General features: G+C 34.6%; 3 protein-coding genes across 10 annotated transcripts in view; 2 read left to right on the top strand and 1 right to left on the bottom strand.

The window, feature by feature from the left end:
- The first annotated feature begins 77 nt into the window (after positions 1 to 77).
- Positions 78 to 9,564, top strand: Erf1 (eukaryotic release factor 1). 5 transcript variants are annotated; one of them, XR_013494755.1, is made up of 12 exons: positions 78 to 260; positions 407 to 622; positions 1,226 to 1,401; positions 1,578 to 1,705; positions 1,792 to 1,942; positions 2,023 to 2,213; positions 2,286 to 2,415; positions 2,493 to 2,713; positions 2,865 to 3,012; positions 3,421 to 3,531; positions 3,599 to 5,541; positions 6,544 to 9,564. XR_013494755.1 is itself a non-coding variant. In XM_078189539.1 (12 exons), exons 2-10 carry the CDS (start codon positions 537 to 539, stop codon positions 3,498 to 3,500), a joined length of 1,311 nt encoding a protein of 436 aa, XP_078045665.1. In that variant the 5' UTR covers positions 78 to 260; positions 407 to 536; the 3' UTR covers positions 3,501 to 3,531; positions 5,525 to 5,541; positions 6,544 to 9,564. The 5 variants fall into 5 exon arrangements, 4 of the variants coding, with proteins under 4 accessions (XP_078045665.1, XP_078045680.1, XP_078045654.1 ...); XM_078189539.1 differs by having other exon boundaries at positions 5,525 to 5,541; XM_078189554.1 differs by lacking the exon at positions 3,599 to 5,541.
- A 129-nt stretch (positions 9,565 to 9,693) lies between these two features.
- Mcm10 (minichromosome maintenance 10 homolog) lies at positions 9,694 to 12,278 on the bottom strand. The gene is made up of 2 exons (XM_078189504.1): positions 12,159 to 12,278; positions 9,694 to 12,069 (listed from the first exon to the last, which is right to left on the bottom strand). The coding sequence occupies exon 2, from the start codon at positions 12,058 to 12,060 to the stop codon at positions 9,907 to 9,909; it is 2,154 nt and encodes a 717-aa protein (XP_078045630.1). The 5' UTR covers positions 12,061 to 12,069; positions 12,159 to 12,278; the 3' UTR covers positions 9,694 to 9,906.
- Positions 12,279 to 15,952: 3,674 nt separating this feature from the next.
- Positions 15,953 to 18,388, top strand: part of LOC144475613 (protein couch potato) — a 197,820-nt gene continuing 195,384 nt past the window's right edge. For 3 of the 4 annotated variants that reach the window (XR_013494898.1, XM_078191681.1, XM_078191672.1), the window contains exon 1: positions 16,695 to 17,503. Coding sequence is in view for 3 of the 4 variants with exons in the window: in XM_078191681.1 (XP_078047807.1) it covers positions 17,441 to 17,503 (63 nt within the window). In the remaining variant the exon portion in view is untranslated. Of the gene's footprint in view, positions 17,504 to 18,388 lie in introns of all 4 variants that reach the window. The other variant, XM_078191692.1, reaches the window with a different exon arrangement.

Here is an 18,388-nt window from a genome sequence, read left to right as displayed (position 1 = left end):
AGAACAGCCAATGCAAACGCGGCTGCGCTCGTGCAATGCGAAAAGCGGCCTCGAGTCGCTGCTCGCGCATCAACTCTTCAGTCTTTTTGCTTCCCATTTTGTACCCTACAGTATAGTACGTCCACCGAAGTACTGACGTTTCGCTGTGCATGGCCGACGTGTGCATTTCGAGGTTCGCATTCGCGTGGTACCTGCTGTGGCACAATTATTGCATTTAAAACGTTACGATCGCGGCACATACGGACGTCGTCGATACGATTGTGAGTGAAAAGCAAACAGCTCGAGAGTTTCGTTTCACTACGGAGCAGAATCAGAATTCTTTTCCGAACACGTTCTGTCTGACATAATCCGGTATAAACTGGATTGAGGCAGATCTATCGATAAATGGATTGATCATTCATTTCAGAGAAAAATTCGTGAATTCGAACTCCTGCGGCGACTCGAACCACCTTTGCAGACTCCATCCCTCGTCGGTGGTGAAGGATTAATTTAGTAGGAACCCTGTAAACCGCGACCACGCGACACAACGCGCAGCAATGTCTAACGAGGAGACTTCCGCCGACCGTAATGTCGAAATCTGGAAAATCAAGAAACTCATAAAAAGTCTCGAAATGGCCAGGGGGTAAGTAGGTCGAAATTTACGTTGCTGCGCCTTCTCGTTATCAGCTGTTCGATTTTCTATTCATACATATATTTTAAGGACAGTGGAGAAAGTAACGGATTTCTCGCTTTTCCTTCTGTAAATGTATTTCAACGTAAACCCATAAAATACAAGATGTATTTGAATTTTTTATGGACTTTTACTAAACATGTCTGCAAGTGTTCTATAACAGATCATTGAATTTTTCATTACATTTTAAAAATATAGTTTTTTACTGCTTTTTTACTAATATAATCTTATATAAGATTCCCCTGCAGTACGCAAGGTATTTTTCCAAAGTTCTTGGAATTTCTCTGTAATATCCTTGTTTGTTCAGATTTCTTTAAAGAAAACTAAATTTTTTAATGTAATCTTCATTAATAGAAAGTCTTAGATTGGGTCAAAAATATGACCAACATCTTTGCCTAGTGCATACATCATACATTTCTCTTATGCATGTAAATGAAATAATAAAATAAAATTTTGGAAACCCTCCTTATGGTATTATTATTTTGTAATTGATCATTGTATAATGTAATATTTTCCACTGTAATTATCATTAGGAAGAACTATTTTTGTTTGCAGGAATGGGACGAGCATGATATCATTGATCATTCCACCCAAAGACCAAATATCAAGAGTTAGCAAAATGTTAGCCGATGAATTTGGAACAGCATCAAATATTAAATCACGTGTAAATAGATTGTCTGTTCTGGGTGCAATCACTTCAGTCCAACATAGGTTAAAATTATATACAAAAGGTAATTATATTAATCTTATCATTGGAGGCCCTTTGAATTATATGTTACGGTAAGAAAATATCTAGTTGCTAGGCAGAAATTATACGTTCACTTTTGTGTACTAAACACATCCATATAGTTGTACGATAATCACATTATGCTCTTTAGTTACATAAACTGTTTATTGCTTGTTCTAGTGCCTCCAAATGGCTTGGTTATATATTGTGGTACTATTGTAACAGAAGAAGGAAAAGAAAAGAAGGTCAACATTGATTTTGAACCTTTTAAGCCTATTAATACATCTCTCTATCTTTGTGATAATAAGGTACTTTCTGTTTTCCGCAAATATTTTTGCAGTTGCTGGAAAAAAAAAACAAAATCAATTTTAATATATACTTTATTACTTTCCAGTTTCATACTGAGGCTCTCACAGCATTGCTTGCGGATGACAACAAATTCGGTTTTATAGTAATGGATGGTAATGGGGCACTGTTTGGTACTTTACAAGGAAATACTCGCGAAGTACTACATAAATTTACTGTAGATCTTCCAAAGAAGCATGGTATATAAATAATCAGTGAAATATCCGTATAAGAAACATACTACTTTTGTTAATATATAATAATTAATATCTAAATTTAGGTAGAGGTGGTCAATCAGCGCTCCGTTTCGCTCGATTACGTATGGAAAAACGGCACAACTACGTTCGAAAAGTTGCAGAAGTAGCCACACAACTATATATTAGTAACGATAAACCTAATATTGCCGGTTTAATTTTAGCGGGTAGTGCTGATTTCAAAACAGAACTTAGTCAATCGGATATGTTTGATCCAGTAAGTTTATACAATCACAATAATATGCAATTTTAATGTAAATCAGATCTAATTATGTATTTTCTTCTCTAGAGGTTGCAAGCAAAAGTTATAAAATTAGTAGATGTTTCATACGGCGGGGAGAACGGTTTTAATCAGGCTATTGAATTAGCTGCAGAGTCTTTACAAAATGTAAAATTCATCCAAGAAAAGAAATTAATTGGTAACTATATATTCACTTGAATAAATAATATGTAGTAGTTTCTTTTAAATATTAATAATATATTTTATTTTATTTAGGTCGTTATTTTGACGAAATCTCGCAGGACACGGGAAAATATTGCTTTGGTGTAGAAGATACATTAAGAGCGCTCGAATTAGGCAGTGTAGAGACCTTAATTTGCTGGGAGAATTTAGATATTCAGCGATACGTTTTAAAGAATCATACAAATGCAGAAGAGAAAGTATCACACCTAACACCCGAACAAGAAAAGGACAAAACTCACTTTACTGATAAAGAGGTGGGTTAGAGATACAATACTACACTTATAATTTATATATTGATGATATTTTTACTGTTTATCAATAAGTGACTAAAATATTCTTTTTAACAATAATCATAACGATATATTTAACGATACGTGTATATTGAATATTCTGTGTCTCACGTAGAGCGGGGTAGAATTGGAACTCGTAGAGTGTCAACCTCTGCTCGAATGGCTTGCAAACAATTACAAGAGTTTCGGCGCTACCTTGGAAATCATTACAGACAAATCGCAAGAAGGTTCCCAATTTGTAAGAGGTTTTGGCGGCATTGGAGGTAATTTTACAATTTTATTCATTATATATCGTTATTAACTTTAACTGTACTGAAAGTAACATACATGTAAAACAATAACTTGTATTCGTCTATTCAATGTGTGTACTAACAGAAAGCTGGCAGATTCCACGTTAACTAACTATTCACTAAACGTGTGTAATTTAGTGATTGTATATACAAATGTTTTAACATCTCGTGAAATGTAATTCAGGATTAGGGATTATCATAAACTACTTTCTTAAGCATAAAATATTTTGAGTGAAATCTAAATGAAAATGTGTGGTTTTAAAACGTAACAAGGAAGGTTTAATCAAATGTTATATGAGTTCATATAATATTGAAAAGTAAATGGTATTAGAAAAGGTTGGAAACATTATTATTAATTATGGAGTATATCTTGATGCATAGGAATCCTCCGCTACAAAGTTGATTTCCAGTCACTGCAGGCTGATGAGCCTCTTGATGATGTTGACCTCGATGATTACTAATTTCATCTGTGAAATACTCAAAGTTGACCAGGTAGCTCTTTCTCTGTCTTGAGTGCATTCGTTTATATTTCGTGTATCATAGAACATATTACTTTCAGAACTGGACAAATTTATCAAGGAGAATTTATACTTCTCTTATTAGCTTAATGACAGAGCTAAATAATCATATATGTTACCGTTACTGTATGTATTATGTAATGAAAATTCGTGAAATGTTATATGTTTGTACGTTTATTGGTAATTAGTAATTTGACTAAACATCATGCATTTATATTTCAAATGCAAATACATTATAATGTTTCACTACAATAACACTAATACTTAAATCATTAAAAAATCATTTCTAACTCAGACTTTAGTATCTTTCTAATATAATATTATAACAACGCTTTATTATATCGTTGACATTTATGACAACAATATAAAGATATTCAATGCATACTTATTATAAGATAAATTTGTCCAAATTTATTCTTCTTGTTCAAATTTGTTCTTCTGTTGGATTTCTCACTAAATAGTATAGTTCAATACTTCTGTGCAGATCTGTAGTATATACGTTTCTTCTGATAAGTTTGAATGTGAATATAGATATTTTTAGTTGAAAAGTCCGAGGTATAATATTTATTTTCACGAATAAAATACCTTAAAACTTTGCTGTCTTTTTCCTTGGTGGTACAAAAAGTTAAGAAAATCTTGTATATATATGAGATATGAAATATTTTTGTATTTGAAGGTGGTGAGTTCAAATAATCCGTAATATATAACTTGATATTTTAAATAATATTGCATCCATTCTTAATACGTGACAGTTATGTATTAAATCGTTAGAAAACAAAGTCAAGATGTAGGTTCAATACCTAAGCAGCATAATATTCAATTCAATAGATACGTTTTATACTTGTTTGTCACGTATTTATAATTCCAACGTTGGTTACATAAATTATTCATCCATATGTTGGATGATTTATTTCCATAAAATGGTATTTTTATGAATTCCGTTTTGAAAACTATTTGTTCAAGTAATTTGAAGACTATAAAATTATAGATATTTGCTGTATTAGTCATACTGTAATTTGCCCTGATCATTATGGTTATGCTTTTTAATGAAAACAAAAAATTTGTTTAATAGAACTGTATATTATCTTAGATAAATGAACCATATACATATTTAGGTCGTATATAGGAAAATTACGTATATATATTTGATTTTCGACATAATAACAAAAACCACTGACTCTTATTTTATTCTGTAGCAGACATATCCTGGAAAGTTTTTGTCATTTGCATGTAAAGCTTCTTAGTATTTATAGACTCAATGCTGAAAAGTTTTACCATTGATTTTCGAATATCATTTTGCTACTGTATGTTAAACGTTTGGTTACATCTATCTTATTTATCTTTCCAATATTTTATATACATTTATTATTCGTTTTTTGAGTAGAAAATTATTCAATATTTATATACTCATACTGTTTACTGTTATATTAACATATTTCTAAAGTTCTAATAAATAAATTATTATATTTTTAATATGTCATACGAAGACATGTGAAATATGTACTTACATAAATATGTATTGATGTCACTTTTGTAATCTAGTAGACATTGCATAATATATGTAATTTATAATCTCATATAATAATTAAACATAATCTCACATCTTGTGACATAATCAGACAGTATTTTTTCAAATTGTGTGTCTAGATGATTTTTATTTGTGAACGCTTTGTTATTGCTTATTTAAAAGTATAAACATAATTATTGCTTGCTGCATGCTATGCAATAGGTAAATAGTAATATCATCACCAAAGAGAAAGGCTATAGTGCTGTGTTGTTTTTTTTAAAGTGTATGTTAATTGGTGAAATTTGCATCTTATATATACATACAAAATAAGTACGAAATAATACTGCTTTTGATGATGGTTACAAACTCCAATTGACTAATGTTTGCCTAAACGAGTAGCTAGGCTTTGTTAGTGTATTTGGTCAAGCATAAGTTCTAATTGATGGTTTGTTTTTATTAGCTTGCATATTGGGAAAGGTATAGTAATTGCTTTTTACTAATTTAGTGGTGACAAGAAGAAGCAGTGAACTTGAGTCTATATTAAGCCTTTCTACTGCATTTTTTAAATATATTATTTGTGCTTTAGAATGTTATACATTGTACATACAAAGAATGATATTACTTATGACATAGAGTTTCCTCTGACTTATTTTTTAGTGACGTTATTAAGGTCTAGTTATTTGTATTTCAATATTAAATTTTGTTTGTCATCCTCTTTTTTGTTAGTAATAACGCTAATATTTAGTAATGTCGTTTAAAGCAAAAAGTGTTATATACTTTGTATTGTAAAACATTAGTGATTATCGTATTATTCAAATGGTATTTTATTTTAGTATACTTATTCTTTGCTTATACAAGTACTGATTCTTTCTTTGTAGTATTTTTTATCCATATTAGTACCTATTGCTTGTGCAAATGATAAATTTTTCAAACTTCTGTGATTACAATGCTGAAATTATAACACTCATTACATGTATAACATTCATTTATTATTATAATATTATTGAATATATACTTCTATGTGTCATTTTATGTTGCTTACAGCAACTATTTATGTTTTATTTGACTGCATTGCATAATTGTATACATTTTTTCTAACGACAGTGTTTTTCATAAATATGAAAAATTTTTTATAATTGTGACCACTGAATCTCATTCAGATCAATCTTTTCATAAGACATATATATGCTACATTTGAAAATTAACAAGTTGCATTTCAAAGTTTGAAAGACACTGTAAACAGCATCTCATGCATGATGAATTATTATACCGAAGATGTATGAAATTATATTTAAACAAACAATTATAAGTTCTGTGTTATTACTCATTTATAAAAAGAATTGTCTTATAGTGTCATCTGTAATATATTATATTACAATATTTTGATTTTTTTCTTCTATTAATTGATCATAGAAATAATCAAACTTGACAGTAACCCCTTGTGTACTAAAGTAGTATTTTCAAACATGTATTTTACAGGTATATTGCGGTACAAAGTGGACTTTCAGAGTATGCAGCTGGAAGATGTTGAAGTTGATAGTTTTGATCTGGATGACTATTAAATCTGTGTGACAACAGACAGTTCTTTTAGCTTCAGAAGAAAACATAAGTATATGTTCTCCCTTGATAAATTATCATATGATGCAACACGTGCAACACGCATACACACACAAGATATATGTACACACCAACAGAGAGGAACAATTACACACGTATATACATCATGAAATTATTCATTAGACTTCATTTAAGCAATCGATATACAAAAGAGAGAAGCACAAGATGCAGTGCGCCGATAATCCATGTCCATGAAGAAAAAAGGCAACTCGAAGACTGTGACACTTAATTAAGCCAGCTTGATACCTGCCTATTCTCACACAATATTACCTTGTATTGCAATTATAGTCTTTAATTATTCACATGGATTTATTTCAATAATTACACGCGCTACAGTGCTGAATAAGTTTGTACAGTACATGATTTAAAACATCATAATTTTATATAAAATTGATGTTTGTCATTATATTATGAATTTTAGGATGGAAAAAAAATATAAGTAAAAAGGAGAGTACTCTAACGGCGATGATGTAGCGTTATTTTTGTTCAGACACAATCATAAATAAGCTGTAATAAACTGGTTATTATAAACTTGAAGTTGCGTATCGTGCATTCTATACCGATTACTAAATTCATATGAATAATGGAGAGTTCTGTACATAGACTTAAATTTTTAATGGCACTGTTGCCTTAGACATAAGTTAAGGTCGTGTAATATCCCGGGAAAAATAAAACCTTTCCGTCTCATCGAGTGATACACATATGTAAACATAAGAGATGATTTTCGTAATCTATATTAACTTCGCTGGCCCTCGACTCTTATATTTTGTACACTCACAAATGTATATAACGAATGCTTCGCATGTGTATCAAGGTATCTTTCTGATTGTTACAAGCAGTGCACTCCATTAGTAAAAGAAAATAATATCTTCCACAATATTTGCGCGGTAGTTACTTGAAAAAAAAGAAGAAAGAAAACGCAGGAAATGTTACAAAATTATTTTAACACTGTTAATTTAACTGGTTTATTCATATGATGCCTTTGTAATAAACAATAATATGTATATATATAAGTGTGGGAAGAATGAAACGTACATTTTGATGAAGTAGCTTTTACGAAATATCGCTGTATAGTATAAAAGAAGATTCTTGTGAATGTTGTGAAATTCTTTGGTAAAAGTAATGTATTGTTAATTGATAGTATAATTAGATATTATTTATACTATTCCACTATCTGTATTAAAGGGAGCAAAGTTTTACGGAAAACTTCATCAAAATAGAACGTTCAAGAAAAGATTCGGCTTATGGCATGTGCACAACGAATTTCGAACCATGGTTTAAAAGTATTGTATCTGTGTATTGTCTTTATGAAACTGATGTGTTAAATATCGGCTTAATGTTTCTTGGAATTTTTATATGTAAACATTCTTTCAATAGGTATCTAGGTAATTATTTATTACTATGTCGGTGCGATTAGTTCTTCTGCTTAGCAGGAGCTTGTTTTAAGTATGCTTAAGTCCTAGTTCTGTAAGAACACGATGAACACTTCGAGAGAGACTAGGAAAAGCCTTGTAATCTTTGTAAACATATTTTAATTTTGTTTGTCTTGAGACGTAGTCTATTACATCTTATTTAAACGTGTCAATGACGTACTTAGATTATGGCTTACCTATGATCTCTTGTATGAGCATAGTTGTATAATATGCTAACAAATTTACAATTTTATGTTTTTTTCGGCAATTTATATTCACACGTATTGCATTATCAAAATGTTTTTATTTTGTCAAGAACTACTTATGTTTGACAAGGCAATACAAAGATGTAATTATTACAAAATTTCGATTAATCAAACTCTTTAAACGTACGGATTCAATACCTCATATTTTGTATGTATCATACGCGTAACTAAACACGACAACTGTGTTTGAAGTTTTCACAGAATTTAGTGCGAAGAGGATACCGTAGAATTATGGCTTTCAAGTTCAACAATTCGGAGTTGGCTGTACTATGAGATTCGATTTCTATTTTAAAACAATATTCTGTGAGGTGACAAAAAGGGATATTGAAATAATGATTGAGATATGTTGTGGAATACAGAAAGTCCATATTTTTAATAGGAATTAAAATTATCTTGAAGAAATTGTCTTTATTGTCAAGTTGTACATTTACAAATATGCAAAAAAGTTTATTACCGTGTTTCTTCCTTATAATTGTTTGAACAGATGCAATCATTACATATGTAAAATTTATCGTTTAGTAAGTAAAGATAAATGGATATATGTATATATAGTTGAAAATTATATGCCACCCAACAATTAAACATTATTTCTAATCCCTCTTTTTTTCACATGCGCATTACTTAAAATTTATACAAAAAGGAAATGAACATGTCGTTAATATCGAAGTTTCATTAGAATCTGAATAGATTTAAATATGAAGAATAAGAAGTAAGTGAAAAATACAATCTATGTTTCTCATGCAAATAAGTTGCTATGAGGGCCCGGAAATATACAAAACGTATGCTTCCACGGAGCATTTTAAAAATAAATAATTGTAAATGTTTAATGTATAGAAAGACACATAGAATTCGACTAAATAATAATGGTGATACAGATTGATGAAATAGATGATGAACAGTATTTAGAACGATTACTCCGTGATGGATTTGTGATGAGCGATATTTCCAGGCTCCGATTATGACGACTCTCTTCACATTTGCAATTTTATTAATGTTTCCCTTTTTATATTTATAAGCAAATTTTGGTTGCATAGTTTAATGAAAAGAATGTCTTTGATTATTGGTAATTGGTGAGACATGTTTATCTACGTGATGAAGTGCAGTTAAATAGAAAAGCTGCTCTTTCCAGTCTATTCTACTTGATTCTTATCAGTAAGAGAAAAGGATATTAGCATAATATAATAAAAAGGAGTTACACAGTGGGACACATTTTATACTATTTTTATACCTAATTGTATCTAGAATATTCTTGCTTCATATGTGCATTAGACATCTACACTTGAACATACTTTTTCTTTTAATTGCTTTAATACTAATATTAATCTTGTAAAAATATAGAATAACACACAGATATATCAGTTATGCCATTAGGATTTCTTTATATGTGCTTATTCTATAAATTAAAGAAAACACACATGTCAAGGACAATAAAAACGATGAAACAGAGTTACCTATATTTACAAAGTACAGTATAAAAGTCTAATAGATATACAAAATTAAACTATATAACAATTTAAAAAATTTTATTGTTTACATACAATGTGATATTATTTGCCATCTGTCTCTGGAACTAAGAGATTAAGACTGGCATCTGTAATTGTTGAACCTAGATGTGTCTCTTCATCACCACGTATGGACAATGGAATAACGTGAACATTAGTTTTTCTTTCATCCATCATTGCAGCTCTTACCCAATTTGAACTACTACATTTTACGCAACTATGCGAAGGTATTCTATCTAAGCTTACAGTTCTTCCTCCACAATCTCCACATTTGAAGAATCTTTTAGTTGCATCAGCAACACGTAACGGATGCTTCTGTTCTTTACACAGATCTGAAGCAGAAAATGCCGTATATTTACAGACTAAACATCTCACAGCTTTACAAGAGACTTTATAAGTAGTCAACATCTTCTCTTCCATTTTCTCTTTCATTTCTAACTTATTGAAGTACTTCTCCTTTTCTTGTTCGTAAGATTCTTCAATGAGATCAGTATGAGCAGACTTAGCTTGCAACATTTCTTTAAATTTATCTGATAACACATTTGGTTTTTTTGTTACTTGTTCTTCGCAAGTTTCTGGTTCTCTTGCGCGTTTCTTCCCCTTTTCTATCTTTTCCTCTTTGTTCAATCGCGTTTTATTAGGATCCTTGGCTTCAATTTTTCCATTTTTTTTCACCCATTTGATTGCATTATTCTTCGCAGAGTTAATTTGTTGTTTAGTTATAGGTTGTGATAAATCTATTGTCCCTCCAAGGCAACCAGCACCTAATTGTGGATTCAAGGGTTTTCTAGAAAGCATGTTCAAATTTTTTTTCCCTGGATCAGTTAGTTTACCTGCATTCATTTTTAACAAAGTAGATGTTATAGCTACAGGTTTCTCAATGGTAGACTGAGATAATACAGCTGCTTTCCACCCCCTTGATCTATTTATTTCTTTAAAATTTGTCTTCATTTGTTCTGGTGAATCTACACCTTTACATTTTGAATTGTCCATGAATTTTGTACCAAAACTATCAGTCTTTTTGCTATCTGAAAGTAGTGCTAAACGCTTTGCATCCTTTTCTTCTAATTGTTTATTTTTTACAGCAACAACAGCATGAAATTCTGGCATATTATTGCTACTACTAGGTAACTGTTTCTGTGGACGTTTATTCTTTAACATATCTACTGAAAACTTCTGTGTATTACTAAATGCTTGAAGTTCTGCTCTACGAGAGCACTTCCTATACTCCTGCTGGACATGAGAAACACAATATTGACAGCGACTAGTATTCACAATTGCATTACATGGGTCCCCATTTTTTTTCACTGATTTACATTTTCCCAAATCCTTAGATTTACCAAGAACCATGATCTTCTGAGCATTAGTGACAGATAACGTAGCTAAATCACTATTACCTTTTGATTCTAAGATGTTGGGATTAAGAATACCTACTACAGTTCCAATTGTAGTTTTCCAAAATGATTTGTATGCGTTACCAAACATAAAAACACATACTGTATTTATATTATCAGATAAATCACTTATCTTCCATATGGAATATGAGCTTCCTTTTTGGGAAGTCTTTGTTGGAGATTTATTTACTAGCACTCCTGCAATTACCCAATCATTATCCATTTTTCCTGTGTTAATGTGATACATAATTTTTGATACCGTCACTGGTATTTTACCATCCATGCGTGATTTCAACTCTGTGGAAGATACAGTTGGGGTAACAATTCTCAATCCAAAACATGGATCGCTATAAACGTCGTTTGATGTAAAATTATTATTAATTGTAGAATTGTTATCACTTGTTCTTGTTCCATTTGTAGTTTGATTTGTAACACTAAAGTTGAATGTTTTTGAACTTGTTTCACGAAGCGCAGTCTTGTCTTCATTTTTTTTAGTATCTTCCAGTTTTAACAAGGATTTTATATCACGACCATAATTAGAATACTTTTGTTCCTCAAAATAACGTTTATCTTCATCATCCGAAGAATCAAGATTATCATCATAAACTAAGCTCTTCTCTTTCAGATTAGATGTGTCAGTCTTATTGTTTGTCTCTTGTGTACTATCTAAAAAATTAAAACTTAACTCGTTTAGTGTTTTAACTTTTGGTGAAGGTGGTGGAGATGGTTCTTGATTTTCTTCAATATCATTAGCTAATAGATCATTTAGAATGTCTCCTACGTCGGAATCACTGTCATTATCCATTTTAAATTGCTGAAAATATTATATTATTATTATATGTCTGTAAATTCTATAGAGATCTATTGTACCATTATTTCTTAATATTTTTAAATCGTACTTACAATGCTTTTTGGTATCGTAGACGTAATAAATATATAAATCTTAGTTGATAAAGCAACTACAGTTTTAAAAACGTTATCAACTATGTATCATCAACTTAAACTAACTCGCAAATGTCAGGCAGTATAATGGCCTTAGCTGTTTTCCCGCGCATTCTTACCGAAGGAAGAAGTCACGTTTTCATTAATAATCTTTTATTTTTATTCGTACATTATATTAATATAATTCAGATATAAATGATAATTTACACTCAACTGGAAAATATTGATTCATATTAAGTACTCTGATATCATTATTTTACTACGTAGATTCATAACTGGACAATATACGACACATCGTGTAGTATATGAAATGAAGTATATCCATACTTCATATATTATGTAATGTGCAATTCTCTAAAACGTAAATCATTAACTTAATAACTAATTCAATTCAACGTACGTACATTTGGAAGCATCGAAAAATAAAATCGATTTATATAAAAATATTTTTACATTACCGTAAAAGTTTTAATAAGCATATATTTTTAACGCACGCAGTGAATTTGATTCGAAGTAAATCATTTCGTAGATTAATAAATATTGATCAATATTATTCATTGAGAAATAAAATTAGGAAAATTTGAAAGTTGATACGATAATTATAGGAGCAACATATGCTTGGACTAGTTGGCAATTTTTTTAGCTTGTCAGTTCTATTCTCAGAAACTCGTAGCTTGAAAAACGTCCGAACCTATTAAATATTTATCTCGAACGTTATAAACGATTTAACGAAGTCGAAAGGATGGCTGTGGAAGAGGACGTAGTACCGACAATTTTCTGTAGATGGATTAGCGACACATTTCTTATTCTTTCTTCGATTTGTAAAGGTGAATCCCAGGGATAACGCCAATGGTAGAGAACGTGATAACTGGCGCGGCGCGTCTAAATTTTCGAAACTTTAAACTTAAATTTAGTTAAATAAAAATGGAAAATATAATTAGGAAGTTAGCAAATCCAGATATAGAACGTGAAACCCACGCGTTTTTCCGGTGTTTCGATGTTCATAAAATAAACTTTACATCTTTTTTAGAGGTAATTAAGGGAAACAACTACGTCATAGTCACCTGGATTTTTTTTCTGTAGCATCCTTCCAAGTTCCCGAGGGTTCTTTGGAGATATCAATCAAAAGTAGATGCTGCAAACGCCATAGAATATTAAAGAAACTTCTCTAGGTTATATACTTATAGATAATCATCAGCTTACAAGATGGCGTACTTAGCAAAGCTAATAACGCATTCATTAAGTGTTGATCATTTCTAACAAATTGCTGTCTTTTTCACGCCAACAGATGTGGGCATTGCTTGCATTTACATGCTGGTATAAACTTTATAAAAAAGGAATAACAAAGAGATATATTTCAGATTTTAGTAGATTTTATTAGAATATATATACATGTATACTTTTGTTTAAAGAAAGACCAACAGTGTGTCTCGAAAAGCCACATAAACTTGAAGCGTGCGATTCTCGCATGCTCAGATTATTGAACGAAATAAATAGCAACGGTACGCGCGTTAGCCTGGTGCTGCAATAATCATGGCGTGCAAGTCATTTTATATTCTTTACGTAAGAAGTTGCCTATCTGCTGGAGTAGTCAAGTTTAATTGCGATATTCTAGCGTTCCTACTTTGGAAGTTGCATAAAAAGTTCCCCAACGTGTTTGCCAAGACGATCACGAAATGTGAAACACAAAAGAAAGAGCAGGTAGTCGTAAGGCAAACCTGTGGCAAAATTCAAACAACGTTTATCTGGGAATAATAATATATAAAAAAGATAGTTCATGCTTATAGTGCAACTATTATTAATTTATAGGAAATTCATTTTTTGAAACAGTTACAAGAGGAACTCGTGTTGAAGAAGGAGTTAAGTACGTTTTGATAAAGAGCCGATTATTCTTGGTAATGAGAATGTACGGAAGGTAAGAGGCGATCCTTTTGAAGCTCGCTTTGTATAAGTCGTCCATCTGCTTTCTACGGGAAGGCGGTTTCCCCAGGCCTGGTTCGAAATAATCCGCGTCACAACTCTAGTCGTAGCATCCTCCACCTGCTAATCTCGAGGAAAGCTGCACGTTCCGAACGGCTTCCACCTGTTAGTCACGGGGAAAGCGTATGGTTACGAAGTTTTTCGAGCAGAACGGAGTAATACGCATAGCTCTCTCTTTTTTCCTCCCGTGCGACGCGGCAGTAGGTTCGATACCATCTGCACCCTAAGGAAAATGCAGATGTCCGAATACGGATAGCCAATGCATTTTCATTTTGGAAACGGTTCCCTGCAGTCTCGTGTCACGCAGTTCTGTTGCCCCGAAAATTGTCGTGTATTTCGGTGTATGCATGCATGTGTTGATATTCGCCAAAAATTCATCCTTTCGCAGGTCATATTCATAATCAAAATGAGGCAGGAGAATTTGATTTGCAATTTGATCTATAAAAGTATGAGTTTGATTTACATTTGAATTCAATTTACGAAAGTACGGAACTAATTTAGGAATGGTGGATATAATCTACGAATTAATGAATTTTGAGGTCGGAACCTGTACAAGTTGATCTTAAAATAACACGTTTGAAACAGTATTTTACAATTTCTTAAATGAATACGAATCTCTATACCACAACAAACGAAATTATTCTATGATCGTATAATAACCCGAAAAACAGAACAATGCGTGTATTTTAGACTGCCATCTTATCGAACAGAAATTAGCTAGCTTGTCTGTTCGTAACTAGCTGTAACTACTGATTGTAGATATACTAAACATGCGCATTGAACTTTCCAAGTCAAATTTCGACAATTTTCGTATCTGAAAGTTGCACAATATGCTAAAAAGCTGCGATTGAAGAAATAGGAGGCGATAGTGTGGATGAACTTGAAGAGGAAAAAACGTTGAACCTGACGACGGCAGTCAAGTGGTGTAGTATATGTATAATGAAGGATATGAGTATAACTTACCTTACTTTTAGTTTATTTTCCAGCGTTTGTTTTTAAATTTTCTTTTTATTAAAAAATAAACAGAATAAAACAATAAGAAATAAATATGGAATAAATATAAAGTTATGTAATAAATATAAAGTTAATTATGCCTGGAAACAAATTAAAAGCACAACAATTGGTCACCCCACAATAACCGGTTCCACTACACATCATTAGATCAGAGAAGTTTTACTGAATTTATAATTAACCGTGTATAGAACCGAAAAACTAACCGAGATAAATAACAGATGGAAATTTCAGTTCATGGAATTAGAGGTTCTCCGTATACGACTCAGGAACCAAAATCGATATTTTAGCTGTTGTCAAGCCGCGGTTGGAAGGCTATTTCTGAAAAAAGAGAACTGTAACGCACATTAATAGGAATGAAAGGAAACACAACAGCACTGGAATGCCGTAGAATTTTCCATCTCCTACCCGTGGACGATCCCGATGATGTCTTTGGTTTGATAGAGCTCACAGTTTCCTCGGTCGTGTCCGTCGTGCCGCGCCGCGCCGCGCGCCGTCGGCGTCGCCGCGTCGCGTCGTAGGAAAAGGTGGAATAGGGAGGGCACGTCCCCTCCAGTCGCGTGTCTCATCCCCTGACCCCCTCGTCGTGCCCCGTCGTGCCTCGTCGCCGCTCGTCGTGCCTCGTGTGTGATCCCCACCCCCGTGCAGCCACCCACTCACCTACCCCGACCCAGTGGCCCGCGGGCTACCCCACCGCACCCCACCGCCCCACCCCTGCGCCGACGGCGATCCGACCCCGCGCGCGCACCCGTCTCGAGCGTCGCGCTCGTTCGCAGTCCGTCAGTCTATCGGCAACCTGCGTACCAATCGTGTCGCAGTGCTTACGTAACAATATTATTATTATTCTTACTTGCCTGGCCGGTGTGTCGTTCATTTAAATCACGGTTCACGTTTTTTCTTTCAAATCGATCGGCTCCGTCTCTCTTTCACTTGGCCCGTCAAAACAAAAAAAAAAATATCAATCGATAATTTTATACAGTTGTTTTCGCGTATCACACACACACACACACACGCACACATACACAGAACTACTTACACGCAATCCGTCTCTTACCTACCGACCGACACACACACAGACACACACGTTTACAACGGATCCCACCTACACGGCATATGCACACACATGTGTATATACGATATCCGCGTTTAAACCCGAAGGATAAGGGACGATCGCACGCGGCGCGCTCATAAAAAAAAAAGTATATACGCGCTCTCGTCGTCACCCGCAAATCGTCGTTACCTGTTCACGCGCAAGTCGCGCGGACACAGCCGGATCCGCCGCCGGTCAGCCGTCGTCGACGTTGTTGTTCCGCTCACCATCGATCACCGGACACGATTGGACAGACCCGGTCGTCGCCGAACGTGACAGCCAGGAAAAGAGTAATATACGACGTTATACCAGCCGAGCTTATTTACCGCCGCCACGAGCCGTCCTACGATAGATGAAACAAGTGTTGTCAACGAGCCACCGCTGTAGAACACGTTCTCTGGGTTCGGCCCTCCTCCACGGGCACGGTGTATCGATTGCTCTAAAATAGACGCGTGGGAACACCTGCAGGCTACATACACATTCTACGTATTGCTCAGACCTCTCTTTCTCTCTCTCTCTCTCTCACTCACTCGCTCGCTGTGTGTCCCCTTATACCCTCCCCCCCTCTCTCCAACTTTTTCTCTGCATTGGTCTTTCCTGACGTCCTTGCACAGCGTGTGACAGGTGTATCGAGAACGACGGGTAACAGTAGCAGCACCGTGCTGTTGTAGGCCTGGAGGAGGTGGTGGCGGTGAAGGCTGAGAAACAGGCGGCGGCGTCGGCGGCGAAGAAGAAACGTAACAGGAAGCGGAAGAAGAAGTGAATAGAAAGGAAAAAAGAGGAAGAGAAGGAAGAGAGAGAGAGAGAGAGAGTGAGAGAGAGAGAGAGCCAAGGGATATAGAAATACGGTGCGTGCGCGCGAGTGAAGCAAATAGAGGGAGAGAGACGGAGAGAAAAGACAACGGAAGGAAGGAAGGAGGCGAAGAGGAAAGAAGAGATCGAGCGGCAGAGAAGGAGGAAGTAGGCGAAACGCGCCTGGATTTCTATCTGTCAGAGTTATTGCCAGTGATACGTCCTGGAGGCGCCTGTCGTCTTCGCCGGTACAACCATAACGCCGCCCGCTTTAAAACGCCCGAGACGGGATACGGTGGACTCATCGCCGCCACCCGCTCGAACCGCTGCACCCGGAAACCCCGGACCATCCAGCAAACTCGCTTGCATCATGGACGCGCCACTCTCACAGAGTATGGACTCCGTGAACACGGTGGCCACCGGCGAGGATGAGGTACGTACAACCGCAATACACTGCCACCGCGCCACGCTTCGTGCCGTTAACGACACGCGTACGCGCATTACGCACCATGACCCGCTCCCATACATGTACACACAAGATATCCCTCCATCTATAGGAAATCTCTAGAACGAGGGAAAAGCGTGATAGGCTGAATTCGTAGGAAAAATTGGTGTCCCAGGTTTCGTCGGGTCAGTGATCACAAAATTATAATTCAGACGGAATTATCGATGGTGTGTGATACGTGTACGTGAGGAAAGGTTAAGAAACTGTAATTATTATTTGAATAACATTATCGTGCGCGAAATTGTGCCGTTCGCGTATATAACCTGTTTTTCGAGAAACGATATCTGAAATGTTCTCGCAGTCATAATTCTGTCCAGTCCGCTGGTCGGCTTCAAGCACGAACCAATGGAAGCGATGTGGACAAGTTTTATGATCGTGAGCATATTTGTGGTACCGTCTTTCGATACACGGACGAGGAGTATTTTGTTTATTACTTTGCTTTGAATATTGAAACGTAGAAACAAGGCGAGGTTAGATATCTGCAGGGTATTTGTTCAATTAAGGATTCTGCGAAACGAAATAAAACCACGTTTGCATTTTCAACGTAGCAATTATCAAGGAGATCTTTTTAATTTGCCAATAGCGGTACGCGTGTGTGAGAAAGAGCGCGGACACTGACGTATCACGCTAGGAACAGGGACGGTGACACGATTCGCGCCGTCGCTATTCGCGCATTTTTGACATTACAATGCAACCAGCAATTATAAACGCTCCAGTAACTAAGACCTTGATATATGATCTACTTTTCTTAGAAAAATATCTTTTCCAAAAATCTCCTTCAACGAAGATTTCAAGCCAATAACAATTGACATT

Source organism: Augochlora pura, chromosome 2, assembly GCF_028453695.1.
Source record: "Augochlora pura isolate Apur16 chromosome 2, APUR_v2.2.1, whole genome shotgun sequence".
NCBI lineage: Eukaryota > Metazoa > Arthropoda > Insecta > Hymenoptera > Halictidae > Augochlora > Augochlora pura.
Note: the sequence above shows the minus strand (reverse complement) of the source record. Positions and strands in the feature narration are given on the sequence as shown.

What these genes read in the sequence shown, in the direction of transcription:
- Mcm10 (XM_078189504.1), bottom strand. Translation starts at nt 12,060, where the DNA reads ATGGATAATGACAGTGATTCCGACGTAGGAGACATTCTAAATGATCTA.
- Erf1 (XM_078189518.1), top strand. Translation starts at nt 537, where the DNA reads ATGTCTAACGAGGAGACTTCCGCCGACCGTAATGTCGAAATCTGGAAA. An exon ending in AGTCTCGAAATGGCCAGGGG is followed by an intron (nt 623 to 1,225) that starts GTAAGTAGGTCG and finishes TTTTGTTTGCAG; the next exon opens with GAATGGGACGAGCATGATAT. An exon ending in GTTAAAATTATATACAAAAG is followed by an intron (nt 1,402 to 1,577) that starts GTAATTATATTA and finishes TGCTTGTTCTAG; the next exon opens with TGCCTCCAAATGGCTTGGTT.